Source organism: Rousettus aegyptiacus, unplaced genomic scaffold (genome assembly GCF_014176215.1).
Source record: "Rousettus aegyptiacus isolate mRouAeg1 unplaced genomic scaffold, mRouAeg1.p scaffold_m13_p_10, whole genome shotgun sequence".
Lineage (NCBI taxonomy): Eukaryota > Metazoa > Chordata > Mammalia > Chiroptera > Pteropodidae > Rousettus > Rousettus aegyptiacus.
This window is the reverse complement of record NW_023416285.1, coordinates 14,166,212-14,193,016: the sequence shown is the minus strand read 5'-3', so window position 1 is coordinate 14,193,016 and position 26,805 is coordinate 14,166,212. Positions and strand designations below refer to the sequence as shown.

The window sequence follows — 26,805 nt, the reverse complement described above, 5'->3', positions numbered from 1 at the left end:
GGAGTCTTGCAGATATCTGGGAGAACATTCCAGAAAGAGGGACCGGCCAGGGTAAAAACCCTGCAAAGCAGCTCGAGGAGCAGCAGGGAGGCTGGAGTAGCAGGAGCAGGAAGCAGAGGTACTAGGGGAAGGAGATAACGTCAGGGAGGCAGGTGCCCGGGGCATTGTGACAACTCAGCTGCTCCGAGCCAGATGGGAAAATACCTTGCAGCTTTGGCAGGGCAGGACAGGCTGTGTTTTCAAAGGCTCCTCGTGGATAGTAGCAGATACTAGGCTTGAAGGAGACAAGAGTGGGAGCAGGGGTTAATGCACTGAATCCAAGGGAGATAGGATGGGCAGTTCCAGAAGAAGGGCTAAGATGTGACTGGATTCCGGATATGGTTTGAAGGTCAATGTGACAGGATTTGCTGAAGATTGGATGTGAGGTGTGAGGGGGGAGAGGAGTCAGGATAACTCTGAAGCATTTGGCATTTATTGAGATGGGAAGAGCGGAGGGACATTTATAGTGGATTGGGCAAGACTGTGGCAGCAGCAGATCTGAGGGTGGAGAATCAGGAGATTATTTTTCATGAAGGACCATGCTAAGCCTCGAGAATATGTTTCCTCATTTAATCCTCACAACAACCTTTCATACTAGGTACTATCGGACACCACATTTTTTCAGTTGAAAAAATCAAGTTAATCTCTCAGTTGGAGAGAGAATAACTAACATGCCCAAGGTCACACAGCTGGTAAGGAGCAGAGCGGGGATTTGAACCCAAGCCTATCTGACTCCAAAGCCCATGCTTAAAATCATCAGTTAACTTTAAATGCCTCGGAAAAATAATAGTAATCAGTAGAATGTTTACCCATCTAAGTGTTTTATTTTGTTTCCCTCTATCCCTCTCTGATTACATGTAAGGCTGTATGTTTTTATGCATTGTCATTTTCTAATTTTCACCTTCCTACAGGAAATGCAGTTTTTGTACAAGAGTTTAAGGAAAGGTCTTAAGTAAGGTTTAGAAAGCAAATGTCTGAATTTTCACTTGGTGTGACTTCTGACACAGCCTTGTGTCTTGCTGGCAAAGGTTATGTGAGGATCAAATGAGATGACAATGATATTTGTAGTTACACATTGTCTTATTTGTTGTGTAAACCTGATCAACACAATAGCTGTAGTCAAGGTTATCACATCCAGAGGCTGGCTTCTGTGATTGGCCATCTTCCTGGAACTTGACTTGGCTTTCTTAAAGACACCGGAAGTTATAAGCCTGTGATGATACCAGGCGTTAAGTACCTCACTCCACCTTGGCTCTGGTGAAACCAGCCCAGCAAGGAGGATCCCTCGCTAAGGAGAATGATGTTTGTTCATCTTTCTGCACAGACGTTAGCTGGTGAATATTTCCATAAGGCTGCACAAGGCGGACACATGGAAGGAACCTTGTGGTGTTCTCTCTACTACGTAACAGGCAACCTGGAGACGTTCCCTAGAGACCCCGAGAAGGCCGTTGTGTAAGCATCTGTCGGATGTTGTGTGTGAAGGGAAAGCCATCTGCAGTAGCCCCTCTTATCCTCGAGGATACATTCTAAGACCCCCAGTGGATACCTGAAGCCACGGGTAGTACCGGACCTTACATATACTGTGTTTTTTCCTATATATACACACCTTTTCACTTAAAGGGAGCATGTTATGACTTCTCTTGGGCACATCCAAATTGTCAGCATCACTGCTCTTGCATTCTGGGGCCATTCGTAAGTGAAATAAGAGTTACTTGAACACAAGCACTGTGATGCCATGACAGGCAATCTGATAACCGAGACAGCTGGCGAGTGACTGATGGGCGGGGAGCTCTACTGAGTGGAGACACCAGACAGAGGGAGGGGTCGCGTCCCCGTCGGGGCAGAGCAGGATGACACGAGATTTCATCACACCACTCAGAACGGCACAGCATTTAAAACGGAGACGTTGTTATTTCTGGAAGTTTTGGACCACAGTCGACCGTGGGTAGCTGTAACCTTAGAAAGTGAAACCGAGGATAACAGGGATTACTGTACTACAGTCGCCACGCCTGAGGAAAATGGAGTTCCTCTTTCACGTACTTTCTAAATTTCGTTTTTATTCTTTCTAAGTTTAAAAACTGACGTAGTTCACAAAGTTTAAAGAGCCAAATAATTTAACAAACCAAAAATAAAAACAGAAATTTAATTACAAATTGAACTTAATAAGAAAAAAAAAAAAAAAACAGGAAATCTCTGCTATTCCACCCCAGACTCTCTTTTCTGCTTCCCAAAACAAATTGCTTTCGACTTCTTATTTCTTTTTCATTTGCCTCTAAATAACATACTTACACCACTATTTCTTGATATTTTCATTATAGGCCTTGCCTAATGACGTCCCACCGAGAAAGACAGAGATAGTTAATATTCTTTCACTCTGCCACCTCCTGCCACCTCCGAGTCACCCTTCCTGCCCTCTCTCATCTTCCCAATAAGTATATCATTATTTTAATTAGCTCAGTATCAGGAATTTACATTATTATGACCATTACTATCACCTGAGCCACGTGACTACCATGACTACTTTTTATCTCTTAACGTAACTTTGTGTTTGATGTGAAATCATTATATTTTATTGTTCTTTAGTTGCATAGCTTTCTGTGTTCTTACCATTTTCTATGTACCTGATCTCCAAATTCTCCCACAGCTGTCTAAATCTCTTCTCAGGATGTCCAGACCCACTAGGTAGTCTATTAATGTAATCTTCTTGGTGTTGTCTCTCCTGGAGTCTTTGTTCAGGACAGAGATACCCTCTTGTAATTAACTTTGTCATCATTTGGGGGGTTTGCTTTCCCTTCACCTCTGTCTCTTTTGGTCCTCTTTGCTGGACCCCATTTCTTCCTCTGGTTTACTCCTACATTTTGGCAGAGCACATCCTACAGTGGCTTCCTGAAGTACAGTGAACAGGAGGCACATTTTCGAGGTCACACATATCCGATAATGTTTTACAGGGGCGGCAAACTATGGCCCACAAATAACATGTGGCCTGCCATCTGTTTTGTATGGCTCTGAGAACTAAGAATGCTTCCTTTGTTTTTAAAGGGTTGTAAAACAAACAAGCAGATAAACAAAGAGGAATATGCAACAGAGACCATATGTGGCCCTCGAGACTTAAAATATTTACTATCTTGCCCTTTATAGAAAAAAAATTCGCAGACCTCTGCTTTAGACCACCCTCACACTTAGCCTGGCTCCCCAAAAGGTGTTTTTCATGACGTTCAAGAGCAAATCCAACTTGATCTGAACCCAGTCATGAAACTTATCTCAGTAATGAAACTTGAGGCTTTTTATCATTGATAATTAGGATATTTTGTGTGAACATTCATATATTTCATGGATTTTCTTGTTATCCTTTTCTCATTGATTTCTAGATTAATTATGCTGTGATCAGAGAATATATTCTGAACAATATTCGTCCTTTGAAATGTGTTAAGGCTTGCTTTATGAGCAGCATATGGTCAATTTTGATACATGCTTTATGGTCTCTTGAAAGAATATATTTTCTGAATTTGTTGGGCACACAATGTTCTGCATACATTATCAATTATGTCAAGTTGATTAATTGTGTTAGCCAGATCTTCTATATGCTTTCTGATGTTTTTTTTTCTGCTTGTTACATCAGTTATTGAAAGAAGTAAGTTGAAATCTCCCACTATGAATGTATACTTACCTATCTCTATCAGTTGTCAATTTTGCACTATATGTTTTGAATCATGTTATTTGTTGGGTCATAGAGATCGAGAATTGTTTTTGCCTTCCTAGTTGATCCCTTTATCATTTTACAATGTCCTCTTTATCTATGTTGATGGACCTTGCCTTAAAGTCTATTGTTTTTTATGTTAGTAGTTATACCTGCTTTTTTTAAATTAGAATTTGCATGTTCTATCTTTTTCTATCCTTTTGCTTTCAGTCTTTCTCTGTCCTTATTTTTATGTGTGTCTCCTATAAGCAGCATATAATTGGTTTTTTATTAAGTCTGACAATTTTAGTATTTAGACCACCTATGTTTAAGGTAATTATGTATACATTTGGTTTTAAATCTACCATTTTACTAATTATTCCCTATTTGTCCCACCTATTTTTGTGCCCTTTTTCTCTTTTCTTGCCTTTCCTTTGTGTTAATCAAGTATTTATAAACATTATCCTATAGTCCCCTTTCATTCGCTTGTTAGTTATGTATTCTTGTAATATCTATCCTTTTGGTTGTTGTAAATCTAAAGATTATAACAGACTAGTTCATTATCAATAAACTCCCCCAAGATAAACGAGGGAACAGAAACAAAACAGAGAGACTTTATAATAAATCAGTAAACATATTTTAATGGAGAGAGTACTAGAACTATTGATAAAGATGATCTTTTTCCATATTGGTGGATATTTTTCATTAGGAAAATTTCATGTGCTTATTTCCATAAATGACACCTCCTCAGCATTCATAAGCAAGAGCATTGAATGCAAAGCTCTCAAAATGCATCTTTCTTTACCTTCTTAACATTCAGTTCTGGTTTGTTGCTTTATAAAAATTCGAACAAGGAAAATATTCCCCAAGTGGGATTTATTGAGATCATACGAAGAAAAAAGCAATTATTTAATTTGCCACAGTTCGGATATTTTCTCTTCTCTTTCCTTTTCAGATGGGCAAAGCACGTAGCTGAGAAAAATGGCTACTTGGGCCATGTCATCCGCAGAGGCCTCAACGCCTACCTGGAGGGCTCATGGTAAGTTCGGGACCCACATTGCCGTGAACTCTCTTAGCCCTGACCTTTCAATCTGTCACTGTAGTCTTATGAGATGGAATCTTAAAACGCAACCAAGAAAGCAATTTGCAGAGAAATCACGGCCTCTCAGTACTACTATTCAGAGTATCACAGACTGATTGGCTGTTGATTGGAAAACATAGCATTTCCATGTTTAATTATACACAAAAATTAGTTCTCTAGGGGGAGCATCCACATTCATCAAGTTGAGAGACACATGAATGTGTTGACTTCCCTTCAAGCTTGTTTCTCTTGGTGTCAGAGTCTGGAGACAGCATGGGGGATCCTGGCTCACTCCCTGCCTCTCACTGGCAGCCACAGAAGGCCCAAGATTTCCACCTTGTTCGTGGGAAGAAAGGAGAGCAGTGTGTTTAGGTCTCAGGCTGCATCCTTTCGTAGATATTTTGCTGCATCTTCCGGGGCCAGGTGCCTAGGGTTGCTGGAAGTCCCTCATGAAACCTCTAATGTTACAACCAATCGAACTCCCCTTTCTCACCTTTTTCTGATGATGCTAGCAAACCTCATCCTGTACTCGCTGGGACGATGAACAAACACCCTATGGCACCGTATGTGAAGACTTCCAGTTCCCCTATTTGCTGTTACTTGACTGTACGAATAAGGGCACATTTCTTCAAACTCTACCTGACTTTGTCATCTTATTTTCTTCTGCCAGTCCTAGCATTCCATCTTACTTTTCCCTTGGGCTACATTTTCTTGGCTGGTTTATTGCCTAAACGATCTGGGTATTTCAGCAGTAACTAAAAAGGCTATGCAAATCAGCACATATCCCATTGGTCCACTGCCTCAAAGACATTAGATCAGACTTATCATCAATCATATTTTGATTTGAACCTTAATTAAAAATTAAAACATAAGTCCAAAAGAACACCATTTTCTCCTTTGGTCCATGGGTGCCCGTGTAATCAACAGACAGCATCTCAGTGATGGAGATTTTTAAGTTAGATAATGCAGGGGAAATGAGCCCAATGAAAAAAAGCACCCAATACAAATGTTTATTATCATCATCCTGTGAAAGTTAATCTGTGGCTTCACTTTGCATGGTAGGAAAGAAATTTTTAATGAAATTATTATTTTCCAGTTGATATGCCTTACAATTTTTGTGCTGTTTTGTCTTGTTTCCCAAATGAGCTTCAGTTCATCAAACTCCCAAATTTGACTTTAACTCATTCTCTGCTCCCACCCTTTGCTCTCCATAAGCTTCCTAGGGCGGAACTATGCGTTCAGATGTCAAAATGTTTTTATGTGGGGTTTTCCCAAAGGTAGAACGCATCTGTAAACACCCCCAGTACACACACACACACACACACACACACACACACACACACACACACACATGCATACACACATACACACCCCAGAATGTCTGACATTTTTTTTTTCCATAAAGAGAGTATCTTTCAGTAGCTTAGCTTCCTTGCCTACTTTTGAATTTAACACCACAAAGCACTTTGACATTTAAAAATTTGCTATGAAGGTCAAGGTGAATTAAGATTTTTGTGGCCTGCTGTCTTTTGTAGAATATTCAGCCACAAGAGATTGATTTTTTTTTGGTGGGGAGGGGATGGAGGAATTAAGTGTGTTCTACACTGTGAATCTGGGTTCAGTTCAGCGTATTGTATGTACCGAGTGCACTTACATGCAGGCACCTCGCCTAGGCTGCAGGGGGCGCCACGACTAGGGCTTGGGGAAGTTCACTGCTTAGTCTCCATGCTGAACTGCCGGCAGCTTCTCACAGGCCCACGTTCTGTCTGACCCTTGGGCCTTTGCACTTGCTGTTCATTATGCCCAGAAGCCCTGCCTGACTCTTTACTCCCTCTGTTCCTTCCATGGATCATGATTGCTTTTTACTTGTTGATTGCCCTGTGATTTGTATTCCAGTGCCTAAGACCTAGCAGCACCTGGAAAGGGCTCAAAAACTACCGAGCGAATGAGCTAAGGCAAATAGACAGAACGAATATTAACCTTAAGCACTGTGAACAGTATATAAAGAGCATGAGCAATTCCGAGGAGGAGAGATGCTATTTGGTTTGGGGGACTTAGGCCACCTTTTATAATGGAGGTGGCAGATGATATGACCTTGAGGAGCGGGTGGAATGTCCACCAGGCCATGCAGGGAACTGCATGTCCGATGAAGGGAATCACAAGAACAAAACCAGAGAGATAGGAAAATTCTGGGAATGTCTAGAAAATTAAGCTACCAGTTTGCCTTTAGGGTAAGAATGGTAAAAGGGAGTGAGATATATATATAATCTCAAGACCAAAGAGGTGTGCTTTATGGACTTTTGAATGGCAGGTTGTACACTTTTTACTTAATTTGTGGTGCAGCAGGGAGCCATCAATAGTTTTGAGAGAGAGTGGTTACGTGACAGAGCTGGGTTCTGAGATGCTTAACCAAACGACTGTGAATGATTGTGAAGAGAAGGGAGAGCGTGAAGTGGGGGGTGGTAGGGGGCGGGGGGTCGCGTGGTGAGTTAAGAATCCAGGCAAAAGGAGAAGAGCGTTCGAGATAGAGAAGTGGCACGAATCATTTGAGTTGTTTGTCCTTTTATCACGCAATAGTCGATATATGTGAAATAATATGACATATACGTAGGTTCCAAAACCTAAGTCAAACAAACACCCGTAAACCTACCATCCTACTGAAGAAAAGGAACTCTTAAAGCCCCTTGCATGTTCCTCCCAGATTAAACCCAACCCCACCCCCAGTACTCAGAAGAAACTATCGTCCTGAACCTTGCTTTCTTTATAGTTTTTGATGTATGCGGATATATTAATCTATCTAAGCAATAGATTTTGTTTGTCTTGTTTCTGAGCTTTATAGTATCAGAATGTTATTCTATACGATTCTTTAACTGCTTTTTTAAAATAAGCACTATGTTTCTGAGATTTATATATTTCGATGCATGTTCCTGTAGGTCATTCATTTTTGCTCCTGTCATATACTACGATGTACTTACTGGTTCTCATACTAACACATATTTGGGTTATTTTCCATTTCTTTGTTTTTAAGGACAATGTGGCCATTTTTAAAATATATATCATGACACACAGAGGAAGAGTTTTTCTAAAATATAAACTTAAAAGCAGTGTCACAGGGCAGGCGCATGTTAGAGTTTACAAGTAATGCCAATTGCTTCCCAAAATGATGGTGTCAATTTACTCTCCTGCCAACCACATATAAATTTCTGTTTCTCTACATCCTTGCCAATCTCGATGCTGATGCTAAGTTTTATTAAAGATAAATCTCAATCTGAATTCGAGGCCTTTTTTTCCCCCACATCAATAGAAAGAAACATCTAGCCTTACAGTGGGAGAGTCTTTGTCAAAATATACCCGAGGCAAAGTTCTTCTGTCTCTTCCTTCTCTCCAAGCCCCCCATACTTGTCCCAGGGGTTAAACAGAACATATCCGAGTGTGGCTTCCCCACAATGTGACTTTTTGGGGCACCATTTATTTTGCTGTAACAGAACTAAATCATCTATCAATGTCCCAAGCCCATCCCCTCTTTACATTTTCTGCAAGTGAATTTACTCTGGACATTATTTTCAAATTACACGTGTCAGTTTGATGAGCCTGTGCTTTTCTGTGTTGTTCTAAGATTTATGTGGGAGAGCGCAAAAGAGAAGCATGGTCGAGAAAAGGGCTTTTTGCTGTCCAGGCATAATGCAGAAGATAATATCGTCATGCCTGAGGCTGTCCTTGGACGCCAGAGAAGTCAGCTAAGAAGAGTCCATCTGTCATGTTTCGTTTCTCCCTGCCTCACCCCTACGTGTGTTTTATCTGTGAACCACATGTTTTTATTGTGCTTTGTCTTAAATACACCCAAATACTTAACCCAAGAGGTTAGCCCAATTATGGTGGGCTCGAGGCAAGACAAGCAGGCATGCCGAGTTCCAGCCGAAAGAGAGTCACCTTTCTGCAACAGAGCAGGGGTCCCGAATCCCACCCCAGGATTGCTATTCATCCTTCCAGTTTGAGCCGCTTCAGGCATTGGCAGAAAGGAACACAGGGAAAATAATATAATTGCGTGAGAACCTGCTCAGAGGTAGTCAGATTCACGATCTGCAGCCAGCAGCCTGAGAATTGATTATTAAGAAGCATCATTAGGAAAGTTCTATAAATATATGTGCCATCTTTGAAGTGGGGGAAGAGCAAACGTGCCCCTAACTTCATGCTTTGTATTTCCTCCTCTCTGCATCCACCCCTCCCCACCGCCATCAGAATCACTGTCTTGGGGACAATTTCACTTTAGTGCATTGGAAACGAAACTCGAAGCTCCGGTTGGCTTCCTAAACCTTGCGGAAATTTCAGGAAAGGCAGTACAGTTCTGTGTGGCGCGTCTTTGGGCTTCCTGCAATAGCAAATGTTGAGGAAATGTTTTGTTTCATGACTATGAACATAGCAATACCTCTAATTAATGCTTTCGGGCAATTTCTGTTGAAACACAATTAAGTAAGAGCCAAGTGCTGGGAGGGAGAGCCAATGCAGATAGGGTTTCTAGGGAGGCGGGGTGTCTCAGAAGTCTCAATAAGCTGAGCAAGTCTGGTCCTCAGTGATCTGACCCTCGCCTGCAGTCCACTCTTTGCTATGTGAAAAAGAATGGTGGCGGAATCGCCATACACTGGCCTCTGAATGTTGCTTCTGCAAGATGGAAGACAGCGGTGCATTTCTGTTCAGTACTTCGTCGACATCAATGTTTTTAGACATCTTTTTGATGGATTACAGTGCTTCCTCAAAGGACATGCTCGAGGATGCTATGAAATTTCCAATACGGCAATCGGGCAGTGGAAGTCTTCCTATGAACTTATTTCTCCCTTCCCTCCACCACCATCACACTAACTTTAGAGATAAGATATTGCTTTATAAAATTTATCATAGCGATTGTTTTGCAGCGAGTGTCAACCTTGTGCCCTCCCTGCCCAAATCCTAATAGTCCTCTAAGAAAAGCTCAATTTCGTTACATTTTAATAACATGAGTCACATTCTATCCAGTGATGGCAGCAGGGGGAGCCGGCTTGACATTTGACCTTGGGCTGGAACGTATGCACCGTCCCTCACTCATCCCTGAGGGAAACAGACATTGGGGTAAGCCTGAGTGACTCCGAAGACACTTGAGACTTTCGGAACAGGATCTTATTACGGAATGACAGGGACTTTCTGCTGTACCTCCCTCTCATACCCCCCATCTGCTCTGAGGATTCTTGTCACCACACATGATTTTTGCAGTTCATGTAAGAAAATGTCTGGGCGTCTTTCGTGGCGGTTTCGCGGCTGCAGTTGTGTCTCGTTAGCTGGCTCGCCTATGCAGGGGACACTGCTTAGCCAGCCTTGTGTCTCTTTAAAATGAGTCATGGCTAATTGGTCGGCTGCCTTGGGTGTCTCGGAGACCAAGAATCAGCCCACTCAGCAGCCACGTGGCCCATGACCTGCAATATGTCTGATTGAACGTCTGCTGTCCTAATTTGACTCCCCAGTCACCTCTCTCTGTCCCCAAGGGATGGTCCGCCAGAAGCAGCCTTCGCGGTGTAGGAAAGGTGATTTCAGAATCTGCTTCCCTTACTCCCTCTAACCCGACCTTCCTCCTCCTTTCCCCACACCACTTCCTAGATGGAGCTAAAATTAAGAGTTCTTAATGTCAGCTCCTTAAAGTGAAAAATAAGCTTTCAAAACAACCTTTTATGGTTAAAATAAATGTTTACTCGTAAACTGGGTGACACAAAGGAAATGGAGGAAATCAGATAAGTCAAAAGTAGAAAATAAAAATGACTTGCGTTCTCACCAGAGATAAGTACTGTTAGCATTTTGGTAGATAATTTTTAGGTTTTATTTTTCCTCTACATATATAAGTACCTGTGTGTATGTGGACTTGTGAGTGCGCAGATTTATTTTTGTTTCATGAAAATGGAATTGCACTGGTTTTTATGTTACCTTTTTTTTTTCCACTGAGTAAAAAATTTTGCATAGCCATCTTTCTGCCACAACGTTTTTAATGGCCTCATTGGAAAGTGGCGACGCCGTAGGTTAATTTAGTCACTGATTTTCAAATATTTAAATTGTTTCCAGTTTCTCTTTTCCCCCATTCTTTTAAACAGCTCTGCCATAAATTCTCGCCACAGAATCTTTGCACATGTCTCTAATTGTTTCTTTAGAATAAAGCTTCATGGGAAGAACTGTTGGCCCAAGTGATCTGTGCAATTGTAAGACTTCCCACACGGAACCATGGCATTAATTAGCTTAACCGCTAACAGTGGTTTTAAGAATATGTCCGTTTCCCCAAGTCCTGGCCGTTATCCGTGTTATGAATCGTGTGTCAACCTGTCAACAGATGAGAAGTGGTCTCTCATTGTTTTGCAATTATTTAATTATAGTAGTGTCAAACATTTATCTTTTTATGGGTGTTTCTGACCATTGCTATCAAGCCTCTGGAAAACTGCCTCTCCTTTGCCAAACTTCTAATGTACCACAAAAGCTCAACTTTAAGGCCGTTTCAGAATCCTAAGCCCCGTAAAGCCTTTCGCAAAACAGGACTCAAAAGGACGGGAGTTTTTCTTAATACCACTATCTCCTCTTAAGTGAGGATGGAAGAAATCAAGGACCGAGGGCTAATCGACAACCCAGCCTCGCATTCGACCTGCAGTTCAGCCAGTAGAGGTAGCTGTTGTATCAACTAGCTCCCAACCTTATCTGTCACTTCAGCCTTAAGACAGAAAATAAATCAGTGCATGCAGTATTTTTAACAACAGTATTTATTTAAAAAAAAAAAAAAACTCATGGTTTTGTGGTTTTAATAAAAAAAAACTGCTTATTTCATGCCCTTCTGTTTGAACATCAAGCTCTTTGTGAATATTAGTAAAAGCTACTATATGAAATTTATTATTAATCATCTATTTTTAGGCACGAAGCTTTGCTGTATTATGTTTTAGCAGCAGAAACTGGAATTGAAGTGTCACAGACAAATTTAGCACACATCTGTGAGGAGAGGCCAGTAAGTAAATGTATTCTTCTCAGAATAGATGCTCTAAGGTTAAGGATGATGAATTGGGTTTTAGGGAGGCAAAATTAGTCACTTGGGCGAAATATTAATCAATTAACTTTTTCTCCCCCTTCACCTCCTTAGGACCTGGCCACGAGATACTTGGGTGTTAACTGTGTTTGGAGATACTATAATTTCTCTGTTTTCCAAATTGATGCTCCTTCGTTTGGTATGTATAGAAAAACAGGTGCTCGATTGAGGCATTGGAGGCTTTTAATCTTTAGTAACAGGGAACATCTAACAGCTTTGCGTGAAGTGTGATGTTGCTAAACAATTAGGAAAGAGAGTGAAAATCTCTGCTATTAAGATCATGACCAAACTCAACTCTCAGCCTCCTGCAAGGCATGTCTCCTCGTTCGTTGTCCATTGTGTGCTTGGACCTACCATTTCTCTGGTCAGTGAGAATTCAAAAGAGAATGCTATCGTGGAGATTCCCTGAGCCCGTGGTTTGCCTTTTCGCCCTCACATGAATTACCTGTCTTCCTGTGCTCTGTTCTGTGTGGTAGGGGGCTACCCCCGAGGAACTACAATTCCCAGACTCCTTTGCTCTGGGACTTCTGATTAGTTTCAGCCACTGGGAGACCCTGACAGGACATTGCAGGCGGCGGGAGGGGAAAAGCCCAGGTGTTTCTCTGTCTATGCTTTGGGCGGGCCTGAGTCTCTGGCAGTGGCTGCTATTTCCGTGGTCCCAGCTCCTGCCTGGAAGTCCCTGCTCTGTGGTCTCAGCTGATCCTTATCCCAGATATGGTAGGAGCTTCCTGCATTGCTGATGTCTGGGTTGTCTGTTGTTCCCCATTTGCTTTTCTGGCTTTCCCTGACACACCCTTCCAGGGCTTGAAATCCCTCTTTTGACCTACCTGATGTGGATTCTGTTTTTCTGATTGGACACTCGAGTGATACATATGCTATCGAACAAAACTTTTCCCTCAGAAGAAAAATAAAATAGAATAAATAGAATAAAGAAATACCTATCAGTCATCAAACCCAGGCTGTAAAATTTCTGATGTGAAATAAAGTGCCTCCCCAGTTTTTGACTGATTGGGCTGTGAGGTTGCAGGCTGTGATGCTCACAAACAGACCCGTTCAGGAGAGCTACCGAGCAAAGCAAAAAAATATGTCTGGGAATGTGGGTCCTCAGCATGTGTTTTTTGTTTTTGTTTTTTTTTTGTTTTTGTTTTTTTTTTCTTTTTTCTTACTCCTGCCACACAAAACAAAACAAAAAACTAAAGATGTCCTGTATCTGGATTCTGGTAGGAGAAACTCTCAGTCATGGGAATGGGCCAACTGTTAAAATGTCAGTCTGAAAAGGAAAACAAAACAAAACAAGCAAACAAACAAAAAACAAAAACGCCTGACAAATGGACCTGCGTTTTTTTGTCCTGCAGCGTATTTGAAAATGGGCGACCTTTACTACTATGGCCACCAAAACCAGTCCCAAGACCTCGAGTTGTCTGTGCAGATGTACGCCCAAGCAGCACTGGACGGAGACTCACAGGTAACAACAATGAGGTGTCGCCGACGCGCTGATGCCCGTGTGTGAGGTTATAAGGTGTAGAGTCCTCACCAGCCCTCCGTCTACATACGCTTCACAGATTACAAAGTCATTTCTTATCCGTTGTCGCAAGTCTCTCACAAAGACTCTGTGAGGACACTAACCATGAATGTTTACCCTTTATTGAGCATCTACTGTGCTTCTCACACCAATCTCACAATAGTCTCTTGGGGGTGGGGATTATTATGCCCATTTTATAGTAGAGGATACTAGGACTATGATAAAGTGATACATTACTCAAGGCCAAACCATCAGGTAGAAGATGAAGGAGCCGGAGCTTAAACCTAGGTCTTTTGGCTCCAAGCTCAGGAGTCTTTGTACGAGATTTCATCAAACTAACTCAAGAAATTGGAAATATGGTCAAGATGGGAAATGGTTTGCTTGTATAGTTGGGCCAATAACACTTCAGCGATAAGACTTTGCTCTCAGTGACTTTCATTTTGAAACTTTTTATTTTGGAATATTTTTAGATTTATAGAAAAGTGACAGAAATTGTACAGAGAGTTACCGTATTCCCTTCATCCAACTTCTCCTAATGTGGATATTTTTCATAACCACAATACCGTTATCAAACTAAGACATCAGCATCGGTTCATTACCGTTAAGTATACTTCGGACTTACTCGGATTTCACTAGTTTTTCCACTACTGTTCTTTTTCGTTCCAGGATCCTACATTGCATGTAGTTGTCATTTTCCTTTGGTCTTCTTCAGTCTGTGACGGTCCCTCAGTCTTTCCTTGTCTTTCATGACCTTGGTACTTTAAAAGAATACTTATCAAGTATTTTGTAGAATGTCCCCTGATTTTGATCTGGCTTCTGTTTTCTCATGAATAGCTTGAGATGATGCCTTTGGGGCAAGGATAGCACAGAAGTGATGCGTCCTCAAGTTATTATATGAGGCGTACATGACGTCTTGTCGCTGGTGAGGTTGATCTCTGTCACTTGGTTAAGATGGCTTCTACAGGGTTTCTCTCCCGTAAAGTTAATATTTTTCTAATTTCTAGATATCTTGGGGAGATAGTCTGTGACTATGTAAATATCCCATTTCTCCTCAAACTGCTGTCTACTAATTTAGTATCCTTCAGTAGCTCTTGTGACAGTTATTGTGCTATGCTAATGATGATTCTCTGTTTCCCTCATTCCTTCTGCATTTCCTAATTGGAGTTCTGTGAGGTTCTCAGGGTCATTTTCACAATGCAAATTGGAATAGTCATTATCCTCATAGGCAGTGGGTTTCTGGTGTTGTGCTTTGGGATTTGATCACAGAGTACAAATGGGAAACTTGTCCCTCTCTTAGTCTTTTTAATTTTTTTTTTTTTTAAGGAGGCACTGCATTAGGGAGATTCTTTACCTGGGTTAAAGTCTCTCATCTCTATCACTTCATAGTGATTTGTACGTGGCAAGTCACTAAATCACGGAGTCTTCGTTTTCTCATTTGTGAACTGGGAATAATAACAGCACTGACCTCAGAGTTTATGAGATGTTTGATGGGAAGCGCTGAGCCCAACACTGACTCAATGGACATGATCTATTCTGTTATTATTTCTTCTGGAATGGAATAGGAAATGGTGCTAAAAGGACTTGGTATGGAACCAAACTCCATTAGATAATATTTGTTGATACTCAAAATTAGGTCTGGACCATTTTTTTAAATCCGATTTTATTTTTTGGAAAGATAATGTTATGAAAACATTAAAGTGTAATTTTAAAAGAACAGCCTGTGGCCGAGGCTTTATTCCTTCACGTCTTCATGTTCCCTTCCAGTCCCTGCCACGGCAAGTGTGTCTGTAACGTTAACTAGAGTGAACATGCCACTCTTTTAACGTATTATAGGAATACGTGAATTTTATTGCACAGTCTCTATCACTCTCAACAACTGCTCCATATCTGTTGAGCTGAGAGACTGTAATTTATTAAACTGTATCTTGTTGGTGGACTTTTTGTTTGTTTGTTTGCTAATTTATTCATTGAGCATATCTTTATTCAGTGCTGCCATGTCTTGGACAGTGCTTAGTGGTGGGGACATAAGATTTAAAAAAATAGACAATGTTCTTATTTTTATGGGACTTATAGTCTATTAAAGAAGATAGGGTCATTTCCTATTGGGTTGTAATTATAGCTAGCGCTACAATGAACATTTTCATATTTTCATGTTTTATCTCCATTTGAACAATTTCTTTATAATCTGAGGGATAGTATTACTGAGTCAAAAAATCTAAGTGGTTTTATGGCTACCTAGTAATGGTTTACTGCCCAATCGCTTTCCGAAAAGGTTTTCCAATTAATACATCACCAAGCAGTGGTTAAGTGTAGGAGGATAACTGAAATCTTGTCTACACTGGATGTTTTCATGACTTAATTTTGCTAATTGCATAACTTTAAATCGAACTTCTGGATTGTCCTAAATTGCATTTATTTATTAGTGGGGTGGACCCTTTTACATATCTTTCTCTATGATAACTTACTGTTAGCATTTTTTATATGAATTCCCTATTCTTAATCTTTGCCTGTTTATCTATTGGAGTTTTGATACTTTTTTTTTTCTATTTAAGTCATAATTAGTTGTTTATACATTTGCCCCGTAGATAATGAACCTTAAGCTCTTACATTGCATACAGGTATTCCCTTAGCCTATTTTCCCATTTATTTTAATCTTGTTATTTTTCTATTCTTCAAAGACTAAATTTTTATAGAGTAATTTTTTTCTTTTCTTCTAATATATCAAGTTTTAAGAGCGCCTTACTTTCAAAGAGTGGAGAAATATTCTACTTTCTGTGTGTGCATGCGCATCTTAAAGATACTTAACACTTTTCTGTACTTAGAGGTTATTGGGCAGCAGGATGGAGGTTAAGATTGGAGACTCTGGACCCTGTCTGCTTGTGTTTGGATCACAGCTCCACCTCCTGTCCAGCTGCATGACCTTGAGCAAATTCTTTAACCTCTCTGTGCCACAGTTTCTTCATCTATAAAATGGGGAGGATAATGGTACCTATCTCAGTTTGTTGTTATGAGGATTAAGTGACTATGTATAGAAGAGAATAGTGCCTCACGTAGAGCAAGCACTCAGAAAATGTTAGCTGCTGTTATTTTTATCGTGATTATTGCATAGGATGCTTTTGAGAGTCCTGGCGTATACAACCCAGGGGGATGGTGATTTTCATTTAGATCGTTGTCAGTGGCAACTAAAAAGGAAGGTGGAAGGGAAGATATAAGTCATTAAAACATGACCGTGAATTCTTTGAAGGGCAACAATCCAGTGAAATTTGTAAAGCCCTAATAGTAAGCAACACATCAATTTTTGTTTATTTCTTGGTCTGGCCACATGCTCAGCTCTTGATGGACCGTACATCTCCACCAGGCAGTACAATAGTTTCTGTGCTTGATGGAGTACCTCCACCATCAGGCTCTTAACTGTGGTATTTTATTGGACCTTCAGAGCCCAACAAGGCAGGTCCTACCTCTGAGGATCAAGAACAAGGTGTATAAGGAAGAGGTAGGGAAACATGCCTGAATGGAGGTCTGTGCCAAGAGGAGTCATGAGAAGTTTTCCACACTGGCCTAGGAAAACCGAGACAAACACCCATCTGTTATTCTGTGTATAAAAGAGTCTCTGTATTAGAACTTCAGTCGTGAGTAGCATCCCCAGCCACAAAAGCATTTTAGATTTCTGACATGCTGATGGTGACCCAGGGCACAGTCATAAGTGATGGACATGGCCTTCAACTTGACATTCTGATTTTATCGATGACACAAAGGCACTTTTTCCAGCAAGTTCTGTTTTGAGAGAGTGAGCAAGAAAGGACAGATCCCCCGGTTGACTGGCTTCTGAGCAGATGGGACCCAGCATCCTCTGAAAGCCTCCTGGTTCTCCTGAAAATAAATTTCTTGATGCATATATTTAGGGAAACAATTCATCAATGAAGATGACAAAACCATCTGGCTTTAGGGACTGAAAAAAAACTCTAGAGGTTGTAAAAGTTTACATTCTGATGAAGGGTATGTGTCTGGGTTTTATTATGAGTTGTTAATGAGGTTGTTTTGTGGCTTGTTTTCAGGGTTTTTTTAACCTGGCCCTGCTAATTGAGGAAGGTGCTATAATCCCGCATCACATTTTGGATTTCTTGGAAATTGACCCAACTGTCCATTCAAATAACATCTCCATTCTCCAGGAATTGTATGAAAGGTAAGTTCAGAGCCTCTTTAGTATTGTGCAACCTAGATGGGTGCTTTTTGCTTCTTGGTTAAAGTTAGACTTACTTTTATAATGCCACTTGTTATTAAAAGGGCTAAGGATTTTGTTTCAGTTAGAGAACATTCAGCTGGACCCAAACTTACTTCCTTCTTCCAGAATTTGAGGCTTATGATACAGAAAGAGCTTGATCTGAAGTTAAACTGTTGACCAAGGTTTTCCTGGAGAGTGAAAAAAAAAAAATGTCCTGTTGGACCATGCTTTTCTGCAAGATAGGGAGGCATTCTGACATCTGGACTTTGGGCAGACACGCGGACAGGATTGCTCAGCAGCCCCCATGCTTCAGGGGCCTTCTTGACCTGGTCACTTCTTACTAAGGACAAGACTGATCTTTTTCTGAGATTTCTACCAGAATCCTAGAATTTCGGGGCAGGCCCCACCCATTAGAACTGACTGTATTCCTTTGTCTCTCATTTCAACTGTGCCAGCTTGTCCCTAAGCAGAAGGAGGTGGTTTTGAAGATCTGAGAATGCCGGTCCTGAGCAGCACCACCTAAGTTCCCTGACACATTGAGGTGCCCTGTGCTTTTTGTCTGCAGGTGCTGGAGCCACAGTAGCGAGGAGTCCCTGAGCCCCTGCTCCCTGGCCTGGCTCTACCTTCACCTCCGGCTTATTTGGGGTGCTGCCCTGCACTCTGCCCTGGTAGGTAGTGTCTCCAGCCAGCCCTGCCCTCGTGGTCCGAGTCCCTCGTCAGTCATCTGATGTGTGCTTCGGATGTTTGCAGACCTACTTCCTGGGAACCTTCTTCCTGTCCGTGTTGATCGCCTGGACCGTGCAGTATTTCCAGTCCGTCTCAGGTAAAGATTTATAAAAAGCCAAGGCAGTATAAAAATGTAGTGATTCTTTTTCCCTGCCAGAGAAAGGACCTTCTGCCTCCTCATGCCATTGGTCATGCTATTTCCTTTAGTTAGGATGGTCATTCATGGGTAGGGGCTTCTCCTAGGGGTGTATTGTAATGTCTGACTGGTATATCGTAATATCTGGCTGGCCTCAATTATGGTTATATTTTTCAAAGTAAGCGGGATTTTTTAAATAAGAAGTTTAAGAAATTGAACTTAAGTGTCTTCTGCCATTGAAAATATATCTGCTATCAAAATTCTATGTCTGTGTACCTTAAAACCCAGCTCTGGAGCCCCCTCCAGCATGAAGTCTTATCCTTTCTATCCTAGTCAAAGAATAACTAATCAAATGGAATGATAAACAAGCACTCATGAAGAATAAAAATACCCAGCCACAAGGATTCAGAGGCAGGATTTGAGAAGGAATGTAAAGCAAACATGTATTTTAGTGTGGTTTCCACTTCTCACTATAGTTTTTCTGAGCTAGTACAGGGCAGTAGTCACTTCTGTTTGGGCTTAGAGTCCAGGCTTGGCTACTTATTAGCTACTTGAGTTATGGAGAGTTATTTCACTTTCCTGATCCTCCAATGTCTTATCAATAAAATGAGGCTATAACAGTAGCTACTTCTCAGAAATGTTAAAAGGGTTCAATGAAAAAAATACACACGAGACTTACCGAATGACAACTGTAGCTAAATTTTAGCTATTATATTTATCTGGCATATAAATCCCTCTCAATAACTTTTAGCTATTACGCTTATCTCCCCTGTTAGATCATGAGCCTGTCATTTGTGATCTCATGCTTAGGTGCTCAAATGATTATGATTTTCCACCATCTTGGATGACTGCAAAGGGACATAATCACTCATAAAACCGACAGGGGCGTTTACACATGGGTACATTAGGACTAGACGTGGCATTTAAGCATTCGTGCAGTCATCATTTGTGGAGCAGATAATGGAAAGGGAAAGGAGTACATTTCATATCAGATTTGACGGTGAGACAGAAGTCTCTGTTACGAGAGGCTAACACAGAATTGTTTCTCTTTGATTTACCTGAGGAGGTTAACAGGGAACCATCAAAAGCCGTTCCAGGTTTGATGCCCTGTGGTATGCCAGCCTATAAATTTTCCTCATGCAAATTCTGTCCCATCCCTAAATTTGTTGCCAGGTAGAGCACATTTATTTTGCATCTTGTCAGTGTTTTCCATTTCAAATTATCTTTGTCATTTTTACTCTGTAGAAATATTGTTATGATTATTACAATTGCAATTCCGTTAGAGGAGCCGAAAATTGTCTTTACGATTCCGTGCCAGCTGGTAGCCATGAAAATTCATGGGCTGGCGGAATTGCTTTTATCAGAAGTCATCTCTTTCTCCCGTCTTCATGTCTTCATTATCGGCCCCTTCTCATTCTCATCTCCCTGTCCCCGCTGCCCTTTCATATTTGTCCCCTTCCTATGTGTCCTTTGCTCTTTTGCACATTTTCTTCATTTTTCCCCCAAACTCTTTCACTTGCTTCTTCCTGCACGTACCTCCCTTCTTCCCCCCATTCACCAGCCTTAGTGAAATCTGCATAGGATCTTAAAAATAATTTCATTTTCTGCCCTTCATTCTACAGATGAAGAATTGGGGCCAAACGGATAAAGTGGTTGCCCAAAATCACAAGTAAAGTCCAAGAAAGGAGACGTAGGGCAGCAGAATGTCAAACTTTTTCGAACTCACCACACTTTAAGCAGTCATTATCAGCTGCCCCAAACCTGTTGTCCTCTTACATAAGAAATATTTTGCCACACATTTTTGGTACCCTGAAATGAATAACAATTAGCCTGCCTACGCATATATTTTGAAAATAATGCCCTAATAGCCATGTAAAGGAGAGATTGAAAGAAAGTAATTATCATAAAATAATATATATTTCGGCATGTAATTCTAGCCCAGTGCTTCTTAATTTTAATGTGCACGCGAATCGCCCAGGGATCTTGGGTAACGCAGGTTCCGGTTCTGTCGGTTAGGGGTTCTCCGTCCCTAACGAGCTTTTGGGTGATGTCCATTCACTGCTGTTCCGTGGAGCACACTTTGAGTTTAAGGGTCTTGAAGTAAAAAACAAAACAAAACAAAAACAAAAACAAAAAACTCCACAATTTCCAAAATGTGCCCCCACAGTGGTGTTTAGCTCTAACCAGCCTTGTTAGAGCTAAAGTTGTGTTAAAATACATAGTAAATTGCGTTCACATTTTTAAAGTCCTCGACGTAAATGCGAATTTGTCAATAGCTTCAAAATAAATAAGTAGGTGCTCCATCAGGGATAGGGAGATGGGACGGGGGTGTCAGAGGTGCAGACATCAGAGGCAAGCCACTGCAGGGGGACCCTCAGGGCACAGATTTTACCACTAGTGTTTCTCTGATGAGTGGGTGCCAAGGTCCTGTGCATGACCTGCCACCCCTGGGAAGGGGGAAGATGCAGTAGCTTTGTGTAAAGATTGTGCTATAAGTTAGGGATCTTTGTCATTTCATGATTTGCATTTTTGCGGTCAGTTGTTTTTAAAAATTACTGGCTTACGGTCAGACCTTTCAGTTGAGCTGTCCATCCGTTCTGCATTCAGCTCCAGTACCTTCATTTCCCCCGAGTGTATGTATGTGCTCTGTGATGTCCTGCACCACGTTTGCCACGTTGAACTGTCCCACGTTCAGAAGGCTGGCAGCACAGGACAGTAGCCCACAGCACAGGCTTGAGACTCAGGCTGCTACACTTCTGGCCCTGCCACTAGCTTTGTGACCTTGGACAAAGGAGGCAGCTTATCTGCGTCTCAGTTTCCCCATCTGTAAAATAGTGGAAATAGTACAACTACCTCCTATTGTAGTTGAGAGAACCAAATAAGATAAGACCTAAGGTGCTTAGAATTCCAGGAGTTTTAGCTGGTAACTTCCAAGGAGGAATGTCCTCGGGGCATTTTACTTGCAATGAAAGCATGCCCATACCAGGTAGCGTCTGCACTTAAATAGCTTGGTTTACCTCAGTATGGCACAGAGCCTGCTATGTTTTTCTGTGCCGTTAGACTCTTTCTAAATCATAAAGCACTTTTTAAAAGCATCTAAAGATGATATTTATTGACTAGTCTATCAAGGGGACCAAAACAAGTACAGAAAACACATTGCACACCCTTTCCATCTCCTTCGAGGGAACTCGTTTTGGACTCTTCGCTTGCATTCCACCAGGCAGCTCCGTCTCTCTTGAGGTTGAGGCCTCCCAGGTTTTGCAAAGGTCCCTGGGTCTTGGGTAACACTAGGCACACTCATATGGTGCCAGGCTGAGAGCAGGGCACACACAGTGCCCCGGGCCTGCACTGTCCCTCCAGGTCCATTGGCTTTGCAGCTTCTGGGTCACGTGGCGTCCCATCACCTTTGCTAAAGCTGAGTATCATTAGCCTTTTTCCTACCAAGTCTTCCTCTCTCAGGTTGCCGAAGGTGCAGCAAGAGGCCTCTGCTGATGGTGTGACCCTCAGCCAGGCACAGCCACTGCCCAGGCTCCAAGAAGGCTCTTTGACATCTCCGAACCATGCGCCCTCTCCCCTGCCTGTCAGGAATGCCAAACATAATTGCCTTAATGGACTCAGGCTTTTGAAAAAAACAAAAACAAAAACAAACAAATCCCAAAGCAAAGTATGTCTAGAACCATCTCCATTTCTGCCCTACCACTAAATGAATGAATGAATGAATGAATGAATGAATAAATAAATAAATAAATAAATAGGCATGGAGACCCGCTGGCTATCTGAAGGAAGGTAAAGGGAAGAAGAAAAGTAAATGACCATTTCAAAGAAGGAGTCCTGCGCTAGTAGCATCAGCGTAAACTTTATGTCTAAGTAGAATACACAGTACAGAGAAAGATTTGCAAAACAACCAGCTCCTACGTATGACTGAGTAACCTTTCAAGCCAATATCAGCCTATTCAAAACATTCATAATTTAAGCCAACTCATCCTTTCTGCCTAAGTGGTTACCCTAGTGTAAGAGGAAGATGATATGAACAAGATTAATTAAGCCTTTTCCTACTCTTTTCCTGTCCTCTACATTTCCAATTAATGAGGTTTCTACTAAAATTACAGTAAAATGTCACAAAGTGATAACTCATGAAAAAAGCAGTAGCCTTACAGCCGCAGCGATCTGACTGTGAGGCTTCGCTGGTCTCCTGTCTCATTAGCCTGGTGCCCTCCCAGTATCTCCACTCACGAGAAGTGTTTAAATAATGTGGATCACGTATTTGGACTGGGCCCTGCTAGATCCAGAGGCGCAAAGGAAATAGGCTACATTCATAGCATGTAATTTCCAGGGCTTCCCCCTCACTCATCCTCAACTTTGCAAACATTGCACTATCTCAGGACTAACCCAATGTATTCTCTCATATTCTTCTCTCCTTTGTGCTCCCATCTGATCGACTGGCCTTGCAGATGTTTCTCCTACAATGGTCTGCAACAGAGGTTGGCAACTTTTTTCTGTAAAGGGCCAGATAAACATTCATGCCTTTAAGGCCCATCTCTGTCTTGACTCAACTTCCCTTATAGTGTGAAAGCAGCCATTGACAATCCATGAAAACAAATGGTTTTTAATAGAACTTTACAGAAGACATGAAAATTTGAATCTCATGTTTTTCGCATGTTGTGAAATATCACTCTTCTTTTGATTTGTGTTCAACCATTTAAAAATGTAAAAACCATTCTTAGCGTGCAAACCATAGAAAAACAGGCAATGAACCTCCTTTGTCCCATGGGCTGCAGTCTGTCTACACCACTCAGGGCCAATTCTTGATTATTCCCAGTAATATAGAGCAAATGGTCCCCTGAGCAGCAAGTAATCCAAAAATCACTTCTCTTTGGCTCTGGAATACACTCTATAATTTTTTAAACAGCATACTTACTTTCCTGGTTACCTTGGTTGTAATCTGGTAATCAAATTAACACACATTCCAGGTGAGCAGAGAAAAAGAGGCCACTTGAAAATTATTATGGTCTGGAGGGGGCTTGTCCAGTGATTGCAAACCCTCGATGGAAGAGGGAGAGTTCTAACATGGGTAACAACAAGCTTACTGTAGAAATATCGAGCATTTTTATTATGCTCTGACAAGAAGATTTAAATTGAGGCAATGCTAATTATGCATTCCCTCTACATTTACACAGTGGCACTTTTTTGTTTTAATCAGAAAACTGATTGCTGATTTATCTTGTTACCATGGTGATTTAAACATTTCCCTGCGCTTGAAAAGGAAAAATGCAAGCCTTGGTATTTCATTCACTTCCTCAGAGATCATCAGAAAGATAAACTTTAGGTCCCAAAGGGGTCTTGGACCATCTGATCCAAGCCCCTCGATTTGCGAGTGAGGAAACAAAGGCCTACGAGATCCAATCATTGTAGAAGCGGAATGTCTGCCATTCAGATCTATTCCAAAGTCATTTATTAGTAGAAGGTAAATGAGACGTGACCAGACCAGGTCTCTAGACTCTAGCGAATGGTCTTTGTACCACATCCCTGGGCCTCCTGCCCACTGCCAGGGTTAGATCATCTGTTGGATAACCCAGAACCATCACATCATTATGTAACATCCTGGATACCCCCACCCTTCCCTTGTCCTGTCTCGGGAGCCAGAAGATCTGTAGGTATTGAAAGGTATTGACTTCCTGGGAGAATTCTTTTATGTGTCCTGAAAAGGCAGAGGCTTTGGAGCCCTTGTTGAATTTCTGAGAATGGCCCTTTGGAGATCACCATAGGTACTTGGAGGTGGAACTCTTGAAAGTTTTTTTCTAAAAGACATATTGTCAGCATGTAATGGCATCTTCTTAAAGTCAATGCATTTCAGGATATTTCGGGACATTTTTAAATGGTCCCATCTTCTGAAAATCATAAAAGACTCAAGGATCACTAAGTGTAATTAAGATCACTGCTTAAAAGCAAACTAGCAATCGTTTGCACAGACTATGGCCACTGTGCTGGCCATACTGCACGCATCCCTGCAGACTGCTACCCCCATTTCACAGACGAAGAAACGACAGCTCAGAGAGGTTAAGTAATTTGCACAAGACTGCTCAGAAGGTAAACATCGGAGCATCCCAGAAACAAATGCACCAACTCTGTTATCAAACCTGCAAGCCATGTGCCTGAAATTGCTGACTAATAAAACACATTGCCCCAGTAAACCAAGTCACCAGTAGGGATAACTAACATTCATTGAGCGCCTGTGCCTGCCAGACACTGTTCTAAGCACTCTGTATACATTAGCTCATTTAATCCTAACAGCCCAACAGCGTATAGGGACTTTTATTTTCTCCATATTTTAGAGGCAGAAAGAGAGTGGGAAACTTGTTCACGGTCACATAACATGAAGGGCAGAGTCACCAGGTTCCAGAGCCCATAATCTTATAACTAGGACACCTCTTGGCCTCAGTACCTAAATCAGGGTATGTCAGCCTCAGCACTGTTGGCACCCGGAGGCTGTCCCACACATGGCAGAGTGCTTTGTAGCATCCATGGCCTCTACCTGCCATATGCCAGTAGCACCCCATGCCCTAGCTGTGACAACCAAAAGGTCCCCTGACATTGCTGACTGTCCCTAAAATTGCCCGCATTTGAAAACCACTAACATAAAACTTCATAAGCCTCCCTAATGTTCATGGTGGTCTAACCTCCTACTATAGATTATTAGATTGCTAATAATTAAACCTAATACATTTAGTACATAAAATCATTTGTTTCATTTAAATAGATGAATTTAACCAAATTTGGTACATCATTCAAATGGAATATGGATGTCAATAAAACCACCGCTCCTTTCTAATTGATTGGAAGCTTGCACTGCATCAACACCACGGGGGGGAAATATGACCACAGGAAACATAGGCCAAAGAGGTGTTTTTCTTTTTTTCTTTTAATTAAAATATTTGCCTGGCAGTCCCAGCATAAATGCAGAATTTTGAGTCCCAGAAGGTCAGAACCCTCGAGAGATCCTAGTATATCTATTCCACCTGCCATAGAGAAGATACCAAAGTCCAAAGAACCTAGATAATGGGTCCAAAGTTGCTTATCTAGTTAGTAGATAACTCAATATCTCCTGGTTTTGCTAGGTTCCAGGTGTGGTTGTGAATACTCACCACCTGTTATGTGTGTGTTATGTGTGTGTCTCTACAGCCAACAGTTCCAGCCTGATACCAGCCGGGGGGGCCTCCCTTGACCCCACCGCTCCTGCTGCAAGTCCAGCTGTGACTCCAGCTGCAGATGCCTCAGCTCAGGACCAGCCCACAGTCACTAATAACCCGGAGCCACGTGGGTGAACTGCGCTCCACAGTTCTCTCCAGATGAGAGAATCCTTTCAACAGATGGTATTGACAAGCTGGGGCCAGGGCATTATACTGATAAACACCTTAAATGTCTTGTCAACTGAATGCAAATTTTGCACTTGGTGTCTTTTTTTTTTTTTTTTTTTTAATCAAATTACAAGCAGGTACCCAGAGAAGACAGTGGTACCAAAGGCTATCAAATACAAGGAACATCCTGATCATGGGGTGTATCAGGGAGGTTAGCTGGGTCACTGCATTTCTGGTGACTCTGTGTATCGGGAGTCACAGTTTGCCCTGCAGCATATCCGAATCCTTTTACACTGAAATGTATTTTAAGAATCCTAGCCCCTTGTTCATTCCCTTTTATTAAATAACGGAAAATTGTGACTTTTCTACAAGTTAGACAATATTCTCGTACATGTTTGCCGCAGCCCTGCTCCTCGAAGTCCAATCAACAGATTTCAATATGACTTCCAACACCCAGCGGTTCTAAGGCACTTTGAAATAAATAGCTTATGGCTGGAAGTATAGGGAAGGCGATGGCTTTGTAAATTGGTTTACATTTTTCTCCTTGAATTTTTCTGAGATCGTAGTGCTTCCGAATCATTCAATGACATGGTTGGACATTGGTCACTTTTAAATTGCAACCCATAAAGTAACATTTAGAAAATTCTTAGTATTTACGTGTAGCCTTCTCCATAAATTACCCCATTAGAATAGACCGGCAGCAGTGGAATACGCAGGAAAAAAGCCTTTAGCTCACAGTCTCATCCCCACCCCTTATGCCTGCTTGAGTCTGTGTAGGGGTGTGTGTGTGTGTGTGTGTGTGTGTGTGTGTGTGTGTGTGTTTAAGAAGGAGAGGAAGAGCAGATTGTCTGTACACTGTATGCTGCTACGGTAGTAAATAAATCAGTAATGCAATATTGTGGGTCCAAACTACTCTTTGCACTACTTTATTTACAGTAGTAAATAAAAATTATTTTTATACCATTGA

General features: G+C 41.5%; 1 protein-coding gene across 2 annotated transcripts in view; it reads left to right on the top strand.

Annotated features, from left to right (window-relative positions):
* SEL1L3 (SEL1L family member 3) overlaps nt 1-26,805 on the top strand; it is a 93,598-nt gene extending 66,793 nt beyond the window's left edge. For both annotated transcript variants that reach the window (XM_036227566.1, XM_036227567.1), the window contains exons 16-24: nt 1,364-1,491; nt 4,671-4,754; nt 11,709-11,799; nt 11,932-12,016; nt 13,233-13,342; nt 17,455-17,582; nt 18,187-18,289; nt 18,372-18,444; nt 25,663-26,805. In XM_036227566.1, the coding sequence (XP_036083459.1) occupies nt 1,364-1,491; nt 4,671-4,754; nt 11,709-11,799; nt 11,932-12,016; nt 13,233-13,342; nt 17,455-17,582; nt 18,187-18,289; nt 18,372-18,444; nt 25,663-25,805 (945 nt within the window). In that variant the 3' untranslated portion in view covers nt 25,806-26,805. The remainder of the gene's footprint in view (nt 1-1,363; nt 1,492-4,670; nt 4,755-11,708; nt 11,800-11,931; nt 12,017-13,232; nt 13,343-17,454; nt 17,583-18,186; nt 18,290-18,371; nt 18,445-25,662) is intronic.